Consider the following 20,271-nt stretch of genomic DNA (forward strand, 5'->3'; position numbering starts at 1 on the left):
TCTCCTTCATCCCAAAGATCGGAATGCTAAGTTGATTTGTTACTCAAACTTGGAAGCTACGGCTGCCTGCCGAACGTGCCCTCTGGTGCGGTGCGGTGCGCTGCCCTATGCTGCCGTGATCGGCTCCAGCGTGAACGAACAGTTGAATTACATCTCTTGGAAAATAAATTTGTGATCATAAAGTTATGTAAATAGAGAAAAACAAACAATAAAAATCTGCACTTTTTGCAAAGGTATGCAAATACAGACGTACATAAAAATCTGTCCTTGGCTGCGTATAAAACAGCAGCTGAACGTTAATATACAATGAATTAATATTCCCATCTCAGAAAATGCACAAATAACAGCAACATAAATGGATGTATATTTGTATTTCTGGTACACCTAGAATCTTTATTACCACGGGTAGACGAATCACGGCCTTTTGCGGTTAGCCGAACATTAGCAGCATTTGGAGTCGTTTTGATGGCATACTAATTTGTAAACATAAATCTGAAACCATTTACGTTACAATCGGACTAAAGGACACGATCTTTATCATTTACTGGTGTATTCTAATATTTGTGCGAGTGTAAGAAGCAAACTTAAATAAAATAACATACATGCTGGAAGGTGTGTTAAAACATAAAGGGCAGATGCGAGTATCGGGTTATAAACAGCACGAACGTAACGTTCACTTTGGTGAACATCGAGAATGAACACCTTTGTTCGCCAGATCTGCGTTAAACAATCCGAAAATAAAAAGAAATGAGGGAAAAATTGGCAGAAAAGCCATCCTGTCCATAGACCGGCTTTGGAAATTAACTTGGATTATGAAGTGGACACGAATGAAAATTGTTTGTTTTAAAGTTAACGCATTATGGACTCGGAAATTGTAATGCAAAATATCGCACGAATGTCTGCGGTCTTCGTGTGACATGTGCTGCTGTCTTTAATCATTTTTCTGTTTCCTCTGTGAGTATTAAATAATTTGTTTAACACGTGTGTTAAACACTCACATTATGAAAAGAATATTTAAATAATTTCAGGAAACCCATGGAAACGGCTAGGTCGACCTCAGTCCATGGTATACTCATACTGGAGGCATATTGAACAAAGTGCGTCTTTCAATAACTGTAAGGCCTGGACAATTCAACATTACGTCACACTCAGCCAGGACGTACCGAGGCTGACTGCACACCAACGCTGATGATAATTGTCCACCAGTCTGTCTCTATTATGCCACTATCACTGCCCCACTTGCGGAAGGACTACTCTGGGCACTTAATGGCTGGACAAGTGGCTGGACCAGCTTTAGGCACAAGCTCTGTCTGTGCACATTTCACGATGGCAGTTGAGTTTTGCTCACACGTCGCGAACTGAGTACATATATTGATGCTGCATCCCTAAGCGCTTGCTCATCAACGGAGACTATAACTTGCAGTCTTCAGCCTGGATTATGCACGCTAGCTGTTGCCGAGACCCCTTTCTCTCGATTCACAAATTTCAGAAGCTGCCAATCAACACCCTGTATGAGCTCAAGGGAGTACAAAAGATGTCTACTGCAAGATGCCGACAGATCAACGTGCACTGTGGATTTAAACCTCAATATTACTGACATTGTTTCGATGTGTACACATAGAGCATGGCTGCAGCACACCCGCCTTCGCCCTTCCACCCTGCCATTGGGAACATTTATTGCCCACTGCTCCCCTCATGTACACGCTCTTACTTACTTGGGGTTGTGAGAACTCCACGACACCGGATCCAGGATTTTGGCCAAAGGCAAGGTAGCCCGACAAACAGCGATCAAGATCCCCAGGTAATACTTCCAAAGACACCGCGCATCTGCCATTCTCGGCGCCTTCATTCCTCAGTGGGCGACAGACAATCACAAACGTGCAATAAAAAGCCAAACCAGAGCCCGTGTAAATCCGCAGGTCCACTGGCCCGCGCGATTCTCCAGGAGTTCTCCCAGTAGTCGGGGTTCAGCGCTGCTCCTGTGTCCGACAGGTACAGGTAAAATGCCAATAGTCGCCTGCTCCTCCCGGGTAATTCGACTCCGACACGTTGTTTACGTTGGAAAAGATAACACGGGGGGTCAATATTATAGCTCCCTTATGGGCGCGGTGGGGCTGGACGCTCCAGGTGGGACTGGACACTCTGGAGCGCAGCCCAAAAGATCACGAGGCGCTTCGCGATTCCCTTTCGCGCGCTCGTTGGCTTTACTTTTTCCCTTCTTTGCTATGAACAGTAGTTCCTTGAAAGTGACGGCCGGATACCCATCCCCTTTCTGGCCTTGAGAAGTGCAGACAAAGTTGCAAGAAAACTCCCTCTTGACCCCTCACAGTGCATCGGTAAGGCGCTGCCCCTGAACGAGCTGCGTGCCGCTAAAACCTGCTTGGCCGCCGGCTTTCGCAGCAGATATTCCTCGTGCAACTCCTTGCAGTAAAACTCCTCGACTGAGGCTATGATCCAATACCCGTCTCATGTGCCGTGTCGTGGGCATCACAACTCATGGGTGAAGTTTCTTTTGCGCAGCTGAGACAGATTTACGATGCCGGTTGGAGAAATTCTTTCGCTTCCAGGTGGTTGTAGAGAGCGCTCTTAATTCTAACCCAATACATACACACTGGACGTTGTCGTCTTCTATTAGTTTCACAAATAGGTGCTGCCGAGTAATCGTTTTTTGTTACGTTTAGGAAAACAAAAGCCCGTTCTTCACTTTCTTAGTTGCCCATATAATCCTAATAACTCATCTTTCGCTGGCATCTCTCAGACTGCGCAGCGCGTCGCCTGCCGATTAGTGTAAACTCGTGCGCAGGCGGTTAGAAGACAGCCTCGTCCTCTTAGCCAATCAGAATCCTGCTCTAGGGGGTCCTACCAACCAACATTACGGCGGCAGTTCATTAGTACTGTGAGATTCTTCTCCGTATGACGCTCCTTTATCGTTACCAGTCAGTAAAATATGAAAAAGCACATATTAGCTATTCAATCAGACCGACAAATTAAAAGGTAAAAAGTGCCACATTTATAAATATAGATGTTTAAAGCAGTACTAAGTGAAATACAACCCATAATTTATTAAATCACGAAATAAATCTCACGGTGGTGTTGTTCAGTGTTTTCTTTAAAATATCAATTTTTGGATGTTCTTTATATGTTCATTACTGTTTATGTTTATATCGAAATCCATGAGTTTAGGAAGAATGTGTCTTTCAGCATTAGGTGATATGCATACACCAGGCCTCTAAAGTAAAGTTTTACTATTTGTTTATAGACACGTGAATTTGTGTTTCTCACACGCACAAAAACACATAGAAAGAAATCCAAAAATTATAATACTGACGAAAATTAATTAATCACAGAAAAAGAAATTAAGAAGCTCGGTGCTTCTGTTGTTCGTACTTCATTATTTCATCAGGTGTCCGAGAAGGATCAGCAGACACGCAAACGTGCAAAATACATCGAAGCGCCTTCAAGTGACTGTGCTGGCCGACTTCCTAAAGGTAGCAAATAATGTTGCCAAGTTTTGTTATACGTTAGAGTGCATTGTTGTGTTCGTTAACGGTATTTCACACTCTGGTTTTGTTTAACTGTCTGAAAAGTTTTACGCGACGAAGAGTGAAATGTTATTTTTAGAAGAGTTAAATGCTACTTTTATTTAGGCATTTGTATATGTGTGAACCGTAAAATAACCAGTCCTAAATTAACACGTAATACATAAAGTATATATAGTCCCACGCACAGACTTTATGCACACATATATATGGAAGCACTATTTGAAGTTAACACACTTTTATGGGTTGCTGTGACACTTGAAGAGCTTGTTTGACACTGGTGATTTTTGAAATATGCGTTTAAATATATTGAATCCAACCTGTGTGTGTGCGTGTGCGTATATATATATATATATATATATATATATATATATATATATATATATATATATATATATATATATATATATATATATATATGCAAATTAAGATATCACTTTTTATTTTTCGTCGCATCGTGGAGTCAATAGTATTACCACTCAAATAATAATACGGTAAAATCCCTTTCTGCAGTAAATGACAGTTATTATTGCATTCCTAAGACATTTGAATTTTTGTACTGTTATTTTTAAGTTTGTTAGATTACATCTTTGAATTAATATAACTAGACAGTTGTCTTTATTGCAGTGTTCTTTCCGAATTAATAAAGCTCACTTTCTAAGTTATTTGGATTTCTCCGGAGACCGCGACCAAGTAACATGTCAAACAGTAGTAAATATTTAGTATATATTTTTATGCAAACAGCTTGTTTTTTTTCTAAAAAGATAAGCAGACATGAGAGCCGGTGAGCACACTCGCGTAAGAGTGTTGCGCACTGGAAGCCCCTTAGACCCTCAAACTAGACGGAAAGCGAGTTTTACAAGTACGGTATAATGATCAACAAATAATGATTTGCAAACACGCATTTCATTTCACGACAAGGTGCGTTTTCGAAAATATGCGGCTGCGTTATATATGCCGCAGGGAATCTACAGAACGATCTTTAAGGAGGTTTAAAGATAAACAAATGTTGCCGTTTGGAGTAATTAAACAAATTTTACAAACTAAAATCCGTTACCTTACATGTTGAAGAAATAAATAACGAATGACAGAAAATGTGAAATAGCGAAAGGAAAACACAATGAAACATAAATCACAGAACCGGGAAAACTTCTTAAAATAAGACGTGTACGTTAAAGTATAGTTAAATAAATAAAAAAACTGTAAAATGCAGCCGAAATTGAAAATAATATAGGTAAACTGTGACCACGTAAAAAAGAAAAGTTATCATAAGCTAAGAGAGCAAAAAATGTTAAATCGCCGATAAGAGGAAAAAAACAAAAACTGGAAAAGCTTTCTGTACTTAAAGAACGGAATGTAACAAAAAATCATAAATGGACGCGCCAGTGATGTAAAGAACCATTTTGTAAATCAATCAAACATTTATCAAAAACACGCTTTCTTCTTGAAAGCCATCAATAAGTTATGGCAACAATCTTTATGAATATGAGCACGAATCATTTAAAATTCAGATCAAAAGATGAAAATCATAAAGGAAATGAGAAACGAAGTGTTCGCTGTACGCACTTGAAAGAAAGAAAGAAACTTTTAATATAATCTTATCATAAACTGTCAATTTAAAACATTGAAACATGGTAAGAAAACAGAGCATGGATTGTTTATCTTTTACTTTTATGTATTGTTTCATTCTTGAAAAGATACTGAACCTAGAAAGAAAGAAAGAAAGAAAGAAAGAAAGAAAGAAAAATCCGCTGATTGTAACCATTGCGGCGTGTGGTATCACAGCGTGTATTGCCAATGTTCGAAGTGTACAAATGCTTTGGCAACATATGTGTGAACATGTCGTGCCAATGCATAAATTTAAGTCAGACAGCTAAACGAAATGTAACAGTAAATTACAGATAAAAAAACTAAAGAAAAATTAACGGTGCATCGAACGGTGGAACAAATAATGGAGCAAAGAAACGATTAGTCGCTACAGATTGCATTAAAAGAAACTGAGTAAACAGCAACCAGAAAAAGAACGGATCAATCAAAAAGTACACTATTAATCGAAAAGAAGAACGCAACACACCACCAAAAAGAGAGAAGGCAGGATGAGGGGAAACGTCTTTAAACCACAAATTCTGTTCAACAAAATGTGACAACAGGGTTTATGTTTTTAATACCCCATTATCTACACCATTTCACTATTGTCTCACGGTGTAGGGGTCTGATGGGTCTGGCCTGTTTGCTAAGCCCCCTCTTTTCCCCTGCTGAATAAAGACCTTGCGAGTTACAGTAACGATCGGAAACTTTCCAAGGAGCTGTGAAGACAAGAAAACTTGAGCGCTCCGTGGAGAGAGAGAGAGAGCACCGAAATCCCCTTTAGCACCCCGCCCCGCCCCCACGCAGAGTGCAGAATATGCACATTTCTGTCTGCACCGAGCACACACTCCACGGGCAAATCACACATTTCTTTCTTTCTTTTCTTTTATGCACCCTCTTGCACAAATCCCTTCGCGCTCTCTTCCCTTTCGTCATGGGTTGATCTGTTGATCAATGGCTCCCTCTGCTGGTTTTATATGTTATATTTGTAGTCAGTCCTGAGAGCGTCCTTTTATGTCTCAATTCAATTTCAAAATTTCCATTGACTTGACAGAACTATAAGCAGCGCTGCCAAAGCTTTATTATACAAACATATGTAATAACAATTACATTAGCTTTAGCATAATAACGAAATTATTACATTAAAAATGTCTAAAGAAATTGAAATATACAGCAAAAGAAGCTCAGTTTAACATATACACTGTACAGACATTCACTTAAATCCCATTACATACGGCCTTCTGGTTAGCCAAATTCGTGTATGCTCTTTTATAATATGTGAACTATTCCTATAAATAACTCTGATTAACAAATGAACTTCATCTATCCATCTTCTTTATCAGTTTATTCTAATTCAGGTTAATGGGAAGCCAGAGCCTATCCTAGTAGCACTAGGTACAAGGCAGGAACCAACCAAGAACAGAATTATCCTTTTGTGGTGTGGCACAGGCATAAACACACACACAAAGTTACTTATGTCATGTCAATTTGGAGTCAAAAATGAATGTATATTTTTTGGACTATATAGGAGGTTCCCCTTATTTGTTACATACAGCAAAAGACACAATACACAATATCAAAAATGTTCAAAAAGTTTCTGCACTTTTATATTGTCATTGGAAACGGTGAAGGCAGGAGGAGTAGTAATTGGGCATTAAAAATGGGGTATGACTTTGGGAATATTGCATTGCAAATGAAGGTGACTATGTAGAAAAGTGATGTCACTTTTTTTGTAAATTCTTAATAAACAGAGTTAAATATAAGAGTTAAAAACGTTTTGAACGTCCCTCATATATATATATATATATGTGTGTGTGTATATATATATATATATATATATATATATATATATATATATATATATATATGTGTGTGTGTGTGTCATTTCATGTTGGAAATATCTAGCTACATACTGTAATGTGAAAAGGGGAGACGGCTAGCAGACCATTTCAGGGAGCACATTTAACTTTTTAATTTCTCACTTTATCTTCTATAATGGCAGCTTTTTTCTCACCAACTTTCATCCTGTCTCCTTTCATCTGCCCTGGGCTTTGTTTTCTTCTTCCTCTCCTACATATATTAGATACATTTACCTTTTCAGTTGTACCTCTGAGGAAGACTATATAGTGAAAACATTGTGTCTTTAACCTTATATTCTTTTCAACATGAGAATTAATCATATTTAAATATATATTATTTTATTTCATTTTTTTTACGGTGTATGATTAAAAGCATTCAGCTCTGAAGACTGTTCCTGTTCAGTGGCCTGGTAGCTGAGGTTCAGCTTTAGTGCGGGAGGACTTTGCCCTGGAAGCTCAAGGTTCAGCGTCTTGCAGTCACAAACATTCCCTTCCTAACAAAATAAATCAACATCTCTGACTGAGCATGTTTCAAGATGTGTGCCACACATTTCTCTCATCAAGATGTTTTGAGGGTGTCAGTGATGAAGCCATGGAATACTTGCCTTTGTTTTATTTTCCAGTTTGTGCTCTCATCTTGCCCTGATATCCGGTGCAGGTTGCAACCCAAATACCTAATAATTCCAGAGTAGGAGTTTATGTGACTAGTTTAATAAGATTTCAACAGAACAGTGTCAAAGTAAGCACAATACTCCATTGATATTGTTTCAAATGACTCCCCCTTTCATCAGGGGCCAAGGAAGCCAAGGTCAGGGCAGAGGTGTTCCCCTGGGCTGAACATGTGACAGTTTCTTTTCCTGAGGCCATATCTCTGCATCACCTGCTTTCCAAGAGTGCATCCTGTGGGACAGGAATTTCAACAAGTGCTACAAAGATCAGGTTCAGCAGAAATTCTAAAATGACTTGGCACCATCTTGGCAGCACAATCATTCCAGAGTGATCTGGCCCAGTTGTTGGGGAATCACATCACCTGTCAGGGCTGTCTTACCAGCATCATAGGCACCTGGGCAAAGCTGTTTTATTGCAAAAACAGAAGCATACATTGGCATCAGAAACACCATGGGCCCCTATACCCCTGGGGCCCACAGCTAGTACCCATTGTGTCCATACATTGAGGTTGCCCTGAGCTCAGCTCATCCTTTCTGTGAATTAGCCCTTCTAAAGTGTGAATCCACCTTCCATATGTTAGAACAGACCCAGGAAAGAAACACCCTGGTACATGTTGGTCAATGTGGTTCACCATACTTGAATGGCTAAGTGAACAGATTCCCACGCCACCCATCACATGCACACAAATTGGTTAGCAATCATTCCTGCTCTATCCCTGCCATTTGATATTATACAAAAGCTACGTGTGCACAGACAATCAGCCAAGAAGAGCTTCCAGAATGCTTGCATGGCTGGCCATTTCCAGTAATTGCCCCCCTTAGCCCACTTTTAATGTTCCTGACTTTTAACTGGAACGAAGTATAAAGCCATTACTGTATCATCTGTGAAAAGACTCGGGCCAGCCTCTAAATACAGACATCAAGCCGTGCTACATGTCTGGCAAAAGTGACTGGTCAGCTGGGAAGCAGGCCGATCCACACAAGCCGTGACTTCCACGTCTTCATTATGGGTGCAGCTGGACTGGGCTGGTTGCCCAAGCAACCAAAAGCCCCTCCCATGGTGCTACATCCCAGGGGCAGAGCGACTCGTTTTCTTACTTAGACGATCACCACTGTGATCTTCCTGGGGTCAGTGCTCAGCAGGAGAGCCCCAGACCACCTGATGCAGCAGGGGAGCAAAGAATTCACACTTCCTGATGGGTTTCACAGCTGTGGAGGCATTGCTGACAAACAGACTCAAGGTTGAAAGGTCAACCATGGAGCGGAATCGTATGTGCATGTATGGGCAGGTTCTCCTCTGTCAGCAGTCCCTCCCAGTTCTCGCAGTCCCCTTGTGTGATCGCAGGCTGTGGGTGACTCATGTTGAGGACTGAAACACTCAGCAAATGTGTCCATGTAGAAAACTCACACACACAAAGAAAAAAAAAAAAAAGAAATGACCAGGTCACCAGATCCCAATGTGCTTGACTGAAAATGGACCAGGCAGTTGTTTGAGAGACACTCAGAGTGGAAGGCCTTTACAGAGCCACTCAGCCTTTTCTGCAAAGCGAGGCTCACCGCATAATTACAGGCAAATGTGTTTGTGTCTTAATTTTAGATCAGAAAGAGACATTTAGGAATGCAAGGATTTGGCATCTGCATGGCGCCTAGGCTTTCTCAGCAGGGTGAGCAGCAATTGGGCTCTCTCCAGAGGAGCGATGCAGTGCTTAGGCACTCAGAAGGGCGCGTTCACAGTGCTTGGCCTCCATTAACACCCCCCCCACAAATGGCTGCTACCGGCTCCTGGTATCTAATTTTATCCCAAAGATACACCCATTTTGCAGAGAGGCCTCCCACCAGTTTAAAGCTACACCCAGTTTCTCTGAACAACAATGATGGTGATGCAGCACTCACTCCGGCCAAGTAATGCGTTGATCCCTCACCAAATTTACAGACAAGTAGCTCTGGAAATGTAAAGAAAATCCAGGCATTGCAGCGTAGTGACAAAGGATGGAGCCGGATGTGACAAAGCTACATGTTCAGCACTGAGGACGGACTTGCTGTGTGACTTTGGACAAGCCATTTAACCTGCCAGGATCTCCATCTCACAAATCAGTGCAAAAGGGACTGTGTGAAGAAGTACATTCAAGAAGGAGCCAAGTCAGAGCCGCAGAAATCTGGGAATGTGATCTGGACACTATTGCAACTTTTGGACTGTTTATGAAATGATCACTTTAACTTAACAGGCTGGATGGAATGAATGAAGTCCTTGTGCTTGTAAAGTAGCAGGTTCAAGCGGCACTCTGCCCACCACACAACTTTCCATTCACTGGCACATCAGCTTTCTGTCCTAATTTATGCTCACTTTGTCATTAGCCAGTAAAGTATGACCTCTAATTCCCACAACAATGAAATGTTATGTTTGGTGGTTGGGTGGGGAGTATATGAAGGACAATTATAAGCGGACTCCAGTCTGAGTGACCCATATGCCTCCATGCTCCGTGTCACACACATGCACTTGGGATGTTTATGGGCTCAAATAAGCATACATTCCCGCCAGACCAAGGCTTGGCGCTGCCCACTTTCTCATCTTTCCCTGTAGGCCTCAGCCTAAAGCCACTTCTGGTCCTCAGAAGACATCTGACATTTCTTCTCAAGAGCCTACCTCCTTCTGATGTCATTTCTAGTTCCCAGAATGCCATTCTCCCATTACATTACTTCCCATCTGCCAAAAATATATGGCAGCCATTTTGTTTTCTCTTCAGTTCTGTTTTGAACTCATGTCTGTAAATGACCTACTCTACATCAGCCTTTTTTCAAGTATACAAGGTGGATTCCCAAACCTTTCACTCTGTTTTGTGTATTCTTCTACATCAGACATAAAGCGTCAGTCACTGCCAGTGGTGTGAGTGAACATCACCTCCATTTTAGCAGGGCCTCTAGCCTTTTTTGGGGATTATCGTAACAGCATTTCATTACCACCGAGGATCTAGATTTCATCCTTAGTGCTAACCTTACCTGGGTACTGAATTATACAGTGACAAGACAAAGTATGCGAACCTTTTGAAAACAATTACATTTATGTGTAAAATTGTCTGATCCTCGTCTAAGTTACCATGATGAGCAAACAGAATCTCTTTGGGTAAACAATGCAGAAATCATTGTATTTTTTGTAAAGGCTGCATATATCATTCAAATATTCACAGTGTAGCTCAGAAAAAGTATGGAACCCCTAGGCTGATGACTTCAACACAAGCTAACTGGGTTAGTCCGAGTCACGTGTTAGCAAACCTGGAGTCTAACCAATGAAACAAGATTGGAGGTGTGGTTTAGATATACTGTACTTTGGCCAATAAAAAAGACTCAAGACATATTGTGTTTTCTATTCACAAGCAGCATCTGCAGATGTGATGCATGCCCCACTAATAACACACCTCAGAAATTCTACGATCATGAATTGTTGATTTGCATAAAGCTAGAAAGGGTTACAAAGCAATTCAAAGAGCTTAAATATTCATCAGTCTACAGTTAGACAAACTGTATATAAATGGAGGTGGCTTAGTAATGTGGCTACTCTGTCAAGAAGTGGGCGTCCAGCCAAGATGACTCGAAAGCCATACTAAAGAAAGTTCAGTGAAGTTAAAAACGAACCCCAGAGTAATAGTTAAATGTTTGAAGGAATCATTAGAACAGGTTAACACTTCTACTCGTGAGTCTACCATACATAAAGTTTTGAAACATGCATGGTGTCTATATCAGGACACCAAGGAGGAAGCTAAAATACCTGAAGTTTTCCAAAGACAACCTTGACAATCCATAATGCTATTGAGGAAATGTTGTGTGGACTGGTAAGACTGAAGTTCAGTTTTTTAGGTGGAAAACGCAGGAGTACATATGGCATAGAAAAAAAGGCACCACATAACATGAAAGCATCATCCCAATGGTGAAGTACAGGAAAGGCAGTTTCATGATTTTGATCTGCTTTGCTACCTCGTAGCCTAGACTGCTTGTCATCACTGAGTGGGAAATGAATTCCCAAGTTTATCAAGAAAACCAACAGGGTAATGTCAGGGTGAGTTTCTGCCAAACTGAAGCTCAGCAAAAGCTGGGTGATGTAGCAGAACAAACCTGAACATCAAAGTAAATCTACTACAGAATGACTTCAAAAAAAGAAAATCCACCAGTCAGAGCCCAGACTTTAACCCATTAGAGATGTTATGGAACAACCTCAAGTCAGCCGTAACACACGAGACATCCTAAAAATGTGGCAGAACTGAAGTAATTCTGTAATAAAGAATGGTCCAACATTCCTCTTGCATGGTTGCAGGTCTGATCCACAGCTATGGAATGCTCTTTGTTTGAAGTTATTGCTGCCAAAGGAGGTTCATCCACTTCTTAAATCCAAGAGTTTGCTTACTTTTTCCACAGCACACGGTAAATGTTGAAATAATTTGTTCAATAAAGATATACAAGATTAAAATTGTTTCTGTGTTATTAGCTTAATCATATTATGCCTATTGTGACTTATGACCAATTAATACAGAAAACCAGGTCATTCCAAATGCTTATTATACTTTTTTACTGTACTTCATTGATATGATTCTGCAGATTTCTTTATTGCAATTTCCCAAAGGTTTTTCCATTGCAGAGGTGTACTACACTTCAAATCAAGTTGCCTGTTCAATCCCCACTTCCAGCACACTGTGACCCTGAGTAAGGCCCATAAACAGCTGGAATGTATCCTGGTGTTGTAAGTCACATAGTCATTAATATTTTCCATGCTCATGTTCCAGTCATCTGTCTGTTTAGTTTATCCTGATAGCCTTACTGGGCTCTGCCATCACACAGTTTTCAACTCACCAAGAATGCAGTGGCTTGCTTGGTGTATAATCTCACTCCTCATCGCTCATTACACTCTTTCTGGCCTCACTCCAACAAATACTAGTTGTGGCCTACACCATATTCTGGTGCTAACATACTAAGACACAAGGAGATCTTGCCCATTAAACTTTCAGCCTGCAGCCTCACTATACATAAATGTTTTGAACAAGAATGACAGGGCCATCTTTGGTAGAATTAGTAGAAGTAGTATTGTGTTTACAGAGTACAGTGAAATTCTTACATACAGATGGTATTTAACCTCCTAGGTCTGCCAGAAACTCATTAATGGGTACTCAAAAATGAGAGTCTCTACCTTACAGTACAGCTCTAACACCATCATTAGGCTTGCAGAAGACACAACGATGGGGGTCTCATCGGCCGTGAGGATGAGCCAGCTACAGAATGGAGATACCATGATTGGTGGAATGGTGCAAGTTCAACAATCTGTCTCTTAATGTAGACAAGATGAAAGAGACGATTGACGAAAGCGCATCAAGGGCTTTTTGGTGGAACTGGTCAATAGCACCAAATTCCTTGGTGTGCACCGGGCAGCTGACTTTAATTGGTCAATTAACACCACTTCCATAGCAAAGAAGGCACAGCAGCATCCCTACTTCAAAAACTGAAGAAGGCGAGCCTATCTCCTCCTATACTCACAACATTCTACAGGGACAACATTGTGAACATTCTGACCAGCTGCATCACCATCTGGTTTGGTAACTGCAGTGTTTCTGACTGTATGGTCCTACAGTGCAGACAGTAGAAAAGATCATTCAGACCTCTCTGCCTTTTTTTAAAGACTTTTTCATAAAACGTTGCATTTTGCAAATCCCATTGCATTGTGAAGGACCTTTCCCACCCTTCCCAAAGTCTCTTAGTCTCAGTTCCATCTCGCAGAAGGTACTTTAACATCCAGACCTGGCAGGTTCTATAACAGCTTCTGTCCTTTGAAGGTCCAAATTCTGAACTCTGAGCTGATCTGCTCCTATTAGCTTATGTATATACAGTACATTTGTTACACTTGTCACTTCTGTTATTAGTTGTTATTTTTTATTTTTTATTACTATCTATTCGTTTACCTATTATTTATTTATTTATAGTACAGTATAATTCTTCACCTATCTTGCACTTGCCATGTGTTTATGTACATGTTGCTCCGCGGTTCTGGGGAACATCTTTTTCTTGCCACTGTATGATGCAATATGGTTTGTGGATGGTATGGCAATAAAGCCACCTGACTTCACTTGACTAAACTTGGTGTTAGCATAACATTTGTATGCATAATTTTGAATACAGACAGATGATGTATTCCGACTATGGCTGCAGACATCTCCATTTTGACCTCCCACATTATAAGAACCTTCATACACTTATGGCTTATGCTCATTGTCTGATCTGCATCATTCTTTTTATTCATTTTCTAAACTTTATTGATCCTGCTTTACAGTCCTGCATGAGCCTGTCCTGAAGCAAAATAGGACAGCATGCCAGTCTAACAGAAGGCACAATAACTCACACATCCACCCAAACTCGCACAAGGCCAATAATTCTCACTCATTGTTTAGGCTCATATTTATGTAATAACTGCAACAAAATATCAATTGTTGCACTCTTATGGTCCCCACAATAATATGTGAGCCACTTTAGAAAATAGTATCATTGAGGTAAACAAATGTCAGTGGTCAGCAGTTGTAAGGCAGTATAATTAGGACAGCTTAGAATGCACATCTAGTGCAAGTCTATCATGAAGGCCATCCAAACATCTGACGTGGGGAAAAATTGTATGATAAGAAGTGGAAACTGGGCGGGATAGTCGGTTAATCATGAAGAATTGCTCACTTCTTGTACGGATTGTCCTGCAGTCAAAGGCTGTTGGTTTTGGAAAGCCTCCAAGTGAGCAAAGCAGCCTAACAATAGTGGCCAAAAATAGTAAAGTGTGGAAACACAAGAAGGGGTCTAGAGGGCATCCTGCGGTATAGCTGGGCGTCTTATCTCTGTTCTGTGCTACTCCTCTTCAGATCGCCGTGATCCTGCTGACGGAAATGAGATTCAGGTAGATGTGATTGGTGAGTCTCAGAAGGGAGGCTGGGTGTAGAAGCACACACCGCTGAAGAATAAGACAGTGGCATTGGGTAGCCCAGTGCCCTTGTAATATACTGTAAATGCGTGATTTTGAGAGGAGCTCCTCACACCTGTCTACCCCTGCATGTCTCTATGTATCTCTTCAATATTAGAGCAGTGGGAGTGCCATGTGGGCTTATTGGAGGCCTGACCTAGCCAAGCCTCTATTGCATGTGCCCACTTAATAAGGTGTCATTATGGTTCCTTCATTTCCACTCTATGGTAAAAGAGGAATTGAAACCTCACTGAGGGATGGACTGACTAAGAAGAAGTGGAATGTTTGAACAGGCTATAAAATTAAGAATGGACAGGCTGGAGAGCAATGGGCAGTTTAGTAAACAATAGATTTGCTCTGCTCTTTCCAGAATGAGTGGTCCATTAAGTGAAGCTAGGAAATGAAGAATCTACAAGGTAAGCTGACCAGATGGAGATGAACCGGTCTGTGTATGGTGAACGAAATGCGAGCTGACAAAGGGTATGGTGATGGGCCATCTGCAGAGTAATGGAGAGACGCACATCTAACACAGGAACAACAGTCTGGTCAGGGTACAATTGGCATTCTCTTTGCTGTTGAACAGTTTGGGAGCAAGTGGACAAGCTGGGAAGTAGTGGGAGAAAAATGATGTGACTAATGTCCTGGGTAGATGGGTGATGGCCGGACTGAGATGGATGGACTGTTGTAGAAGTGATAAACAGAATGAGAGCTGATGGACAGACTATCAAGCGGGGGTGATGAGGTAGCTCAGGTGCAGCCATGCTGGACTGGTTGACAGTCAGGCTGAAAGCTAAGTGACAGGTTGTGAGGCAATGTTGTTAAAGATAGACATTGGCACCTGGTGCTGTCATCTCCATTGCTTACCCCCTGGTGTCATTAGCTATTTACTGGAAATAACCCTTTTTCATCTTGGTCACTCGTGTCATTTTAAAAATTTCACCTTGAGCTGATGCTTTAGCTTTCTGTGGACACAGTGCTGCAGTAATCCCCTCCCTGGGTGATGCTACCAGAGAGTGAATATATTAAGGACGTAAAACCTGCAGAGCCATCTTGAGGCTCTGTTACCCCTCTAGTGTGTTGATGGCAGTAATGACTGGTCACCTTGTGCTGCCCCCTCCGCGTTACCCATCCAGTCTCTTAGACAGAGACAATTGTGCACAATCCCGCTGCCAAGATATAAGCTACTGCAGACTGGCATCACTTTCAATAAAAACTGACACATCTCATGTTGAAAAATGAAACAATAGAGTTTCTGTGAAAGCAGAGAAATTGATGACCATTGTTAAAGTGGCAGTAAGAAATCAATCGAGAAACCGTTTGGCAAATGATTCAGTGTTTATAGGAGGGGAATGAAGCAGCCATACAGATGAAAGGCATGTAGTGCTGGCAATGAGACAACATGGCAGATCCCAAATCTGAAGGTTCTGGCACCTTTCAGTGTCCTCCTGCACTGTGGGTCTTCTAGGTACCATTCTCCTCAGTACCATTGGCATGAAGGGTCCCTTACAAGTTCCTCTATTACTCATTTAGACTGCATGAATGAGATCGACCAGAACTTTGCTGTTGCCACCTCACCAGCTCTGGCCGATTAGGTGTTGTGATACTAAAATGCCATTTACTCACTTTCAACAGCTGGCACACGACCAGGCGATTTTAACTCTCAGCCAGTGGAGAGCAAATCCAGAAAAGCAGCTTTGCGCTCCCTTTTATTTTTAAACCTTCTGAACTGTTAATCTACTTGTTGCCTGTGGGTCACCTGGGGCACACCCACTGGCCGCTTGAAATCCTGCATGGCTTGGCCACCTGCCAGTTTAAACTGAGACACTGGGCATGCTGGGAGGGTTCTGCACACCACTGCTTGTCAGATTGCTAGCCATTTAACGTGGCAGACATTGCAAAAGACAGCAATGAAAGTGAAAGAGGGGCTGAATGAGTGTGCGGATGATGAAGGAAGAGCAGGCAAAAGGCAGGATGGAGCAGTCTGTGTGTGTGTGCGTGTGTGTGCATGTGTGTGTGTGTGTGTGTGTGAGAGAGAGAGAGCATCAGATTAGAGACTAGAGTTAGTAAGGACCTCTCTATACTTCTTTATCTAACACTTAAATGAAAAGGGGTCAGGGCATGGACGCTTGGGGGAGATTAATATGTTATTATCATTTGTGATATTATTCCTTATCATACATTTACTCATTTAGTGACGTGTTTTAATACTGGTAGTAATTAAGGCTTGCATTTTGTAAGTCATTTAATTTTTTCAGGAACAGTGGATAAGATAGTTAAGACAGCACATATGGGAATGGAGAAATTTCTAGAATACCAATGACATACTTATGAGCTGGAGGATTCATTTTAAACTCTCAGCTAAATAATTGTGTGGCAGCAAGTCAAACATGTGAACTAATAAAAAAACAATGCAGGACAGAAGATACAAAGATATGTCCACAGTGCCGCTGACCTGCGTTCAGACACACGACAATCTGCTCAAAAATGCTGCAAACCAGCGCTAAGAGCTTTCTTCATGACTACTAAATGTGAAACATCATTGCAGTTTTCTCTGAAATGTTTCAGGATTGATAAGATTTGTCATGATTGGCTCCCTTTTTTGTTTTTTGCCTTGTAAACCTTCAGGCTGCAGCCTCGCAATACATAAATGTTTTGAAGAAGAATGACAGGGTCGTCTTTGGTAGTATTAGTAAAAGTAGTATTGTCATGTTTACAGAGTACAGTGAAATTCCTGCATACAAATGGTATTTAATCTCCTAGGCCTGACAGAAACTCATTTATGGGTACTCAAAAATTAGAGTCTCTGCCTTATAGTACAGTTCTAACACCTTCATTAGGCCTGCAGAAGACACAATGGTGGGGGTCTCATCGGCTGGTGGGATGAGCCAGCTTACAGAATGGAGATACCACTATTACTGGAATGGTGCAAGTTCAACAATCTGTCTCTTAATGTGGACAAGATGAAAGAGATGATTGTCAACATCAGTAAGGTCCATGCTATCTACACTCTACTGCACATCAAGGGCTCTTTGGTGGAACTGGTCAATAGCACCAAATTCCTTGGTGTGCACCAAGCAGCTGACATTAGTTGGTCAATTAAAACCTCTTCCATAGGCAAGATGCAGCAGCATCCCCTCTTCCTGAAAGCTGAAGAAGCTGAACATTCTACAGGGGCAACATTGTGAACGTTCTGACCAGCTGCATCACCATCTGGTTTAGGAATTGCAGTGTTTCTGACTGTATGGTCCTACAATGGACAGTGTAGACAGTAAAAAAGATCATTCAGACCTTCTATTAAAGACATCTTCATGAAGTGTTGTATGTGTAAAGCTTATAGCATTGTGAAGAACCCTTCTCACTCTTTCCAAAGTCACTTATTGCATTTGTATGTTTTCCTGTGATGTGTGTTTTTTTCTTGGGAGTTGCCATTCTGTGTAGTTTGTTTACTTGGTTGCCATATGGTTGATCTGGAGATGGTCACAAACAAAATGACGTCAAGGGTCATGGGGCATCACTTTTGCATCCTGAGGTCACTTAATTGTTCAACTTTGTAGATTTCTTATGCAAAAACTAAGTTTGTTAATATCTTCTGGTTTCCGTGGTCTCTTTCTGTTATGCTTTAGTCAGGGTTGTAGCTCTGATTTAATCTTTTCTCTTTGCTTAAGTAATGTTTTTGTCATTTTTCCAGCTTTACCTACCTTTTTGTTATGAATTTGGTTATGGAAGTCATAAAGTGCACTTGAAGAGCAAAACTGTCACGACTCAGCTAGTAATTCGGCAAATACAGAATCTTTATTAATAAAACATTTATTGTCTAAAATTGTTCTGTAAGAATAAAGCTGCATGAAGCACAATGGCAAAGATGATTTGCCTAAATAATAAGGCAATCCAAAGCAAGTACATGAAATCCAGAGAATAATACAAAATACAGAGCAGAAGGTCCACAATACCCTTTGTTAGCAGTATAACTGTATATATTTACAAAGACATATGCAATCATCCATTATGACAGCCACAGGCACCAGAGGGTTTCCCAGCACAACACAGGGCCCAGACAGGGTACGCTGCTAGTCCATCACATATCACACTCCTATCCATACACACACACACACTTAGCAGTAAGAGGCTTACTTACAGTCAGCAGTTAACCCAGCGTTTTTCAACCTTTAAGTATTTGAGACCCGAGTTTTCAAAACAGTTTTAATCGCGGCCCCCTAACATTTTTTTGAAAGGAGCCCACTAATACCAATTTGTTATTTTTAAGTTAATGATATATCATAGATGCATATTTTATTATACCTACTTAACTTTTATCGACATTTATCTAACTCTATATTTATTTTTCTAGTATCAGAATGTAGTTTAAGTTAATTTGTTTTTGTTTCAATAGATGTATTTTTCTTATTTTCGATTCCTGTTTTTTTTTTTTTTCACATCTTTGCGCCCCCCTAGGGGGGCCGCCCACAGATTGAGAACCACTGAATTACCCTAACATGAAAACTGGAGTACCTGCAGAGAGAGAGAATCCTAGGACTCTGGAGCAGCAGTCCTTGCATACATCATCACATTTTGAAGGCTGCTTAATCCAGTTCATGGTCATGGAAGGCCTATACTGGGAGATCAGACGCAAGGCATTAAATGTTCTGGATGAGATATCAGTCCTTTGCTGAGTCCACACAGGTATACTCCACACACTTATTCACAGCCAATTTGGAATTGCCAATGTTTGGAAAGTTTGAAGAGAACCGGAGCAGCCAGAGAAAAACTCAAACCCAAGATGTAAACTCCACAGAGACAACTAATGGATGAAGAACATCTTGTTCTGGACTGTTAAGAGATGAGATGCTTCACCATGTGCAGCAATGTGAAAATTCCTCCATCTATTCCTTTTCTACTACTTCTTCGGGTCTGAGTCGCAAGGGCACCTGTCTAAGCAAAATGCCCAGAGGTTCTTTTTTCCCTGGCTTTCCTCCGACTCCTCTAGGGGATACCCGGGTGTTCCCAGGTCAGCTGAGAGATATAAATACCTCTGCCCAGAGGCATCCAGGATGATCCAAATCAGATGCCAAAGGCATTAAATCCTCAACTGACTCCTTTCGATGGAGAGGAGCAGGGGCTCTACTTTGAGCTCCTCCCAAAAGTCTGCACTTCTCTCTCTGTCACTGAGGCTGAGCCCAGACACCCTGTGAAGGAAGTGCATTTGCAATGAAATCTAGTTCTTTTGGTCACCACCCAAAGCTTGTGGTTATAGATGAGGGTAGGAACGTAAGTCAACCAGTAAATGAAGAGCTTTGCTTTTCAACTCAGCTCTCTTTTCACCACAACTGACTCTGCTCCAATCCTCCTGTCAATCTCTCTGTCCCTTCTTCCGTAACTCATTAACAAGACCCCAAGATACTTAGACTTCCTCCCCAACCTGAAGAGGGCACCTCACCCTTTTCTGGATGAAAACCTTTAACCTTAAATTTAGAGCTACTGATCTTAATCCTAATCACTTCACATTTGGCCACATCCAAGGTTACAACCCAATGAAGCCAACAGGACCACATCATCAGCCGAAAGCAGAGGTGCAGTCCTGAGGTCACCGAAATGGATCCCCTTCCCACCTTGGCTGTGCCTAGAAATTCTTTTTTTTTTATTTT

The 20,271-nt window shown here is 41.2% G+C and overlaps 1 protein-coding gene across 1 annotated transcript in view; it reads right to left on the reverse strand.

The window, feature by feature from the left end:
- efnb1 (ephrin-B1) overlaps positions 1-2,784 on the reverse strand; it is a 56,959-nt gene extending 54,175 nt beyond the window's left edge. Inside the window, exon 1 of the mRNA XM_039766366.1 lies at positions 1,716-2,784. Within this exon, the coding sequence (XP_039622300.1) occupies positions 1,716-1,849 (134 nt within the window). The 5' untranslated portion in view covers positions 1,850-2,784. The remainder of the gene's footprint in view (positions 1-1,715) is intronic.
- Positions 2,785-20,271: the final 17,487 nt, after the last annotated feature.

This window comes from Polypterus senegalus, chromosome 10 (genome assembly GCF_016835505.1).
Source record: "Polypterus senegalus isolate Bchr_013 chromosome 10, ASM1683550v1, whole genome shotgun sequence".
Classification (NCBI taxonomy): Eukaryota; Metazoa; Chordata; class Cladistia; order Polypteriformes; family Polypteridae; genus Polypterus; species Polypterus senegalus.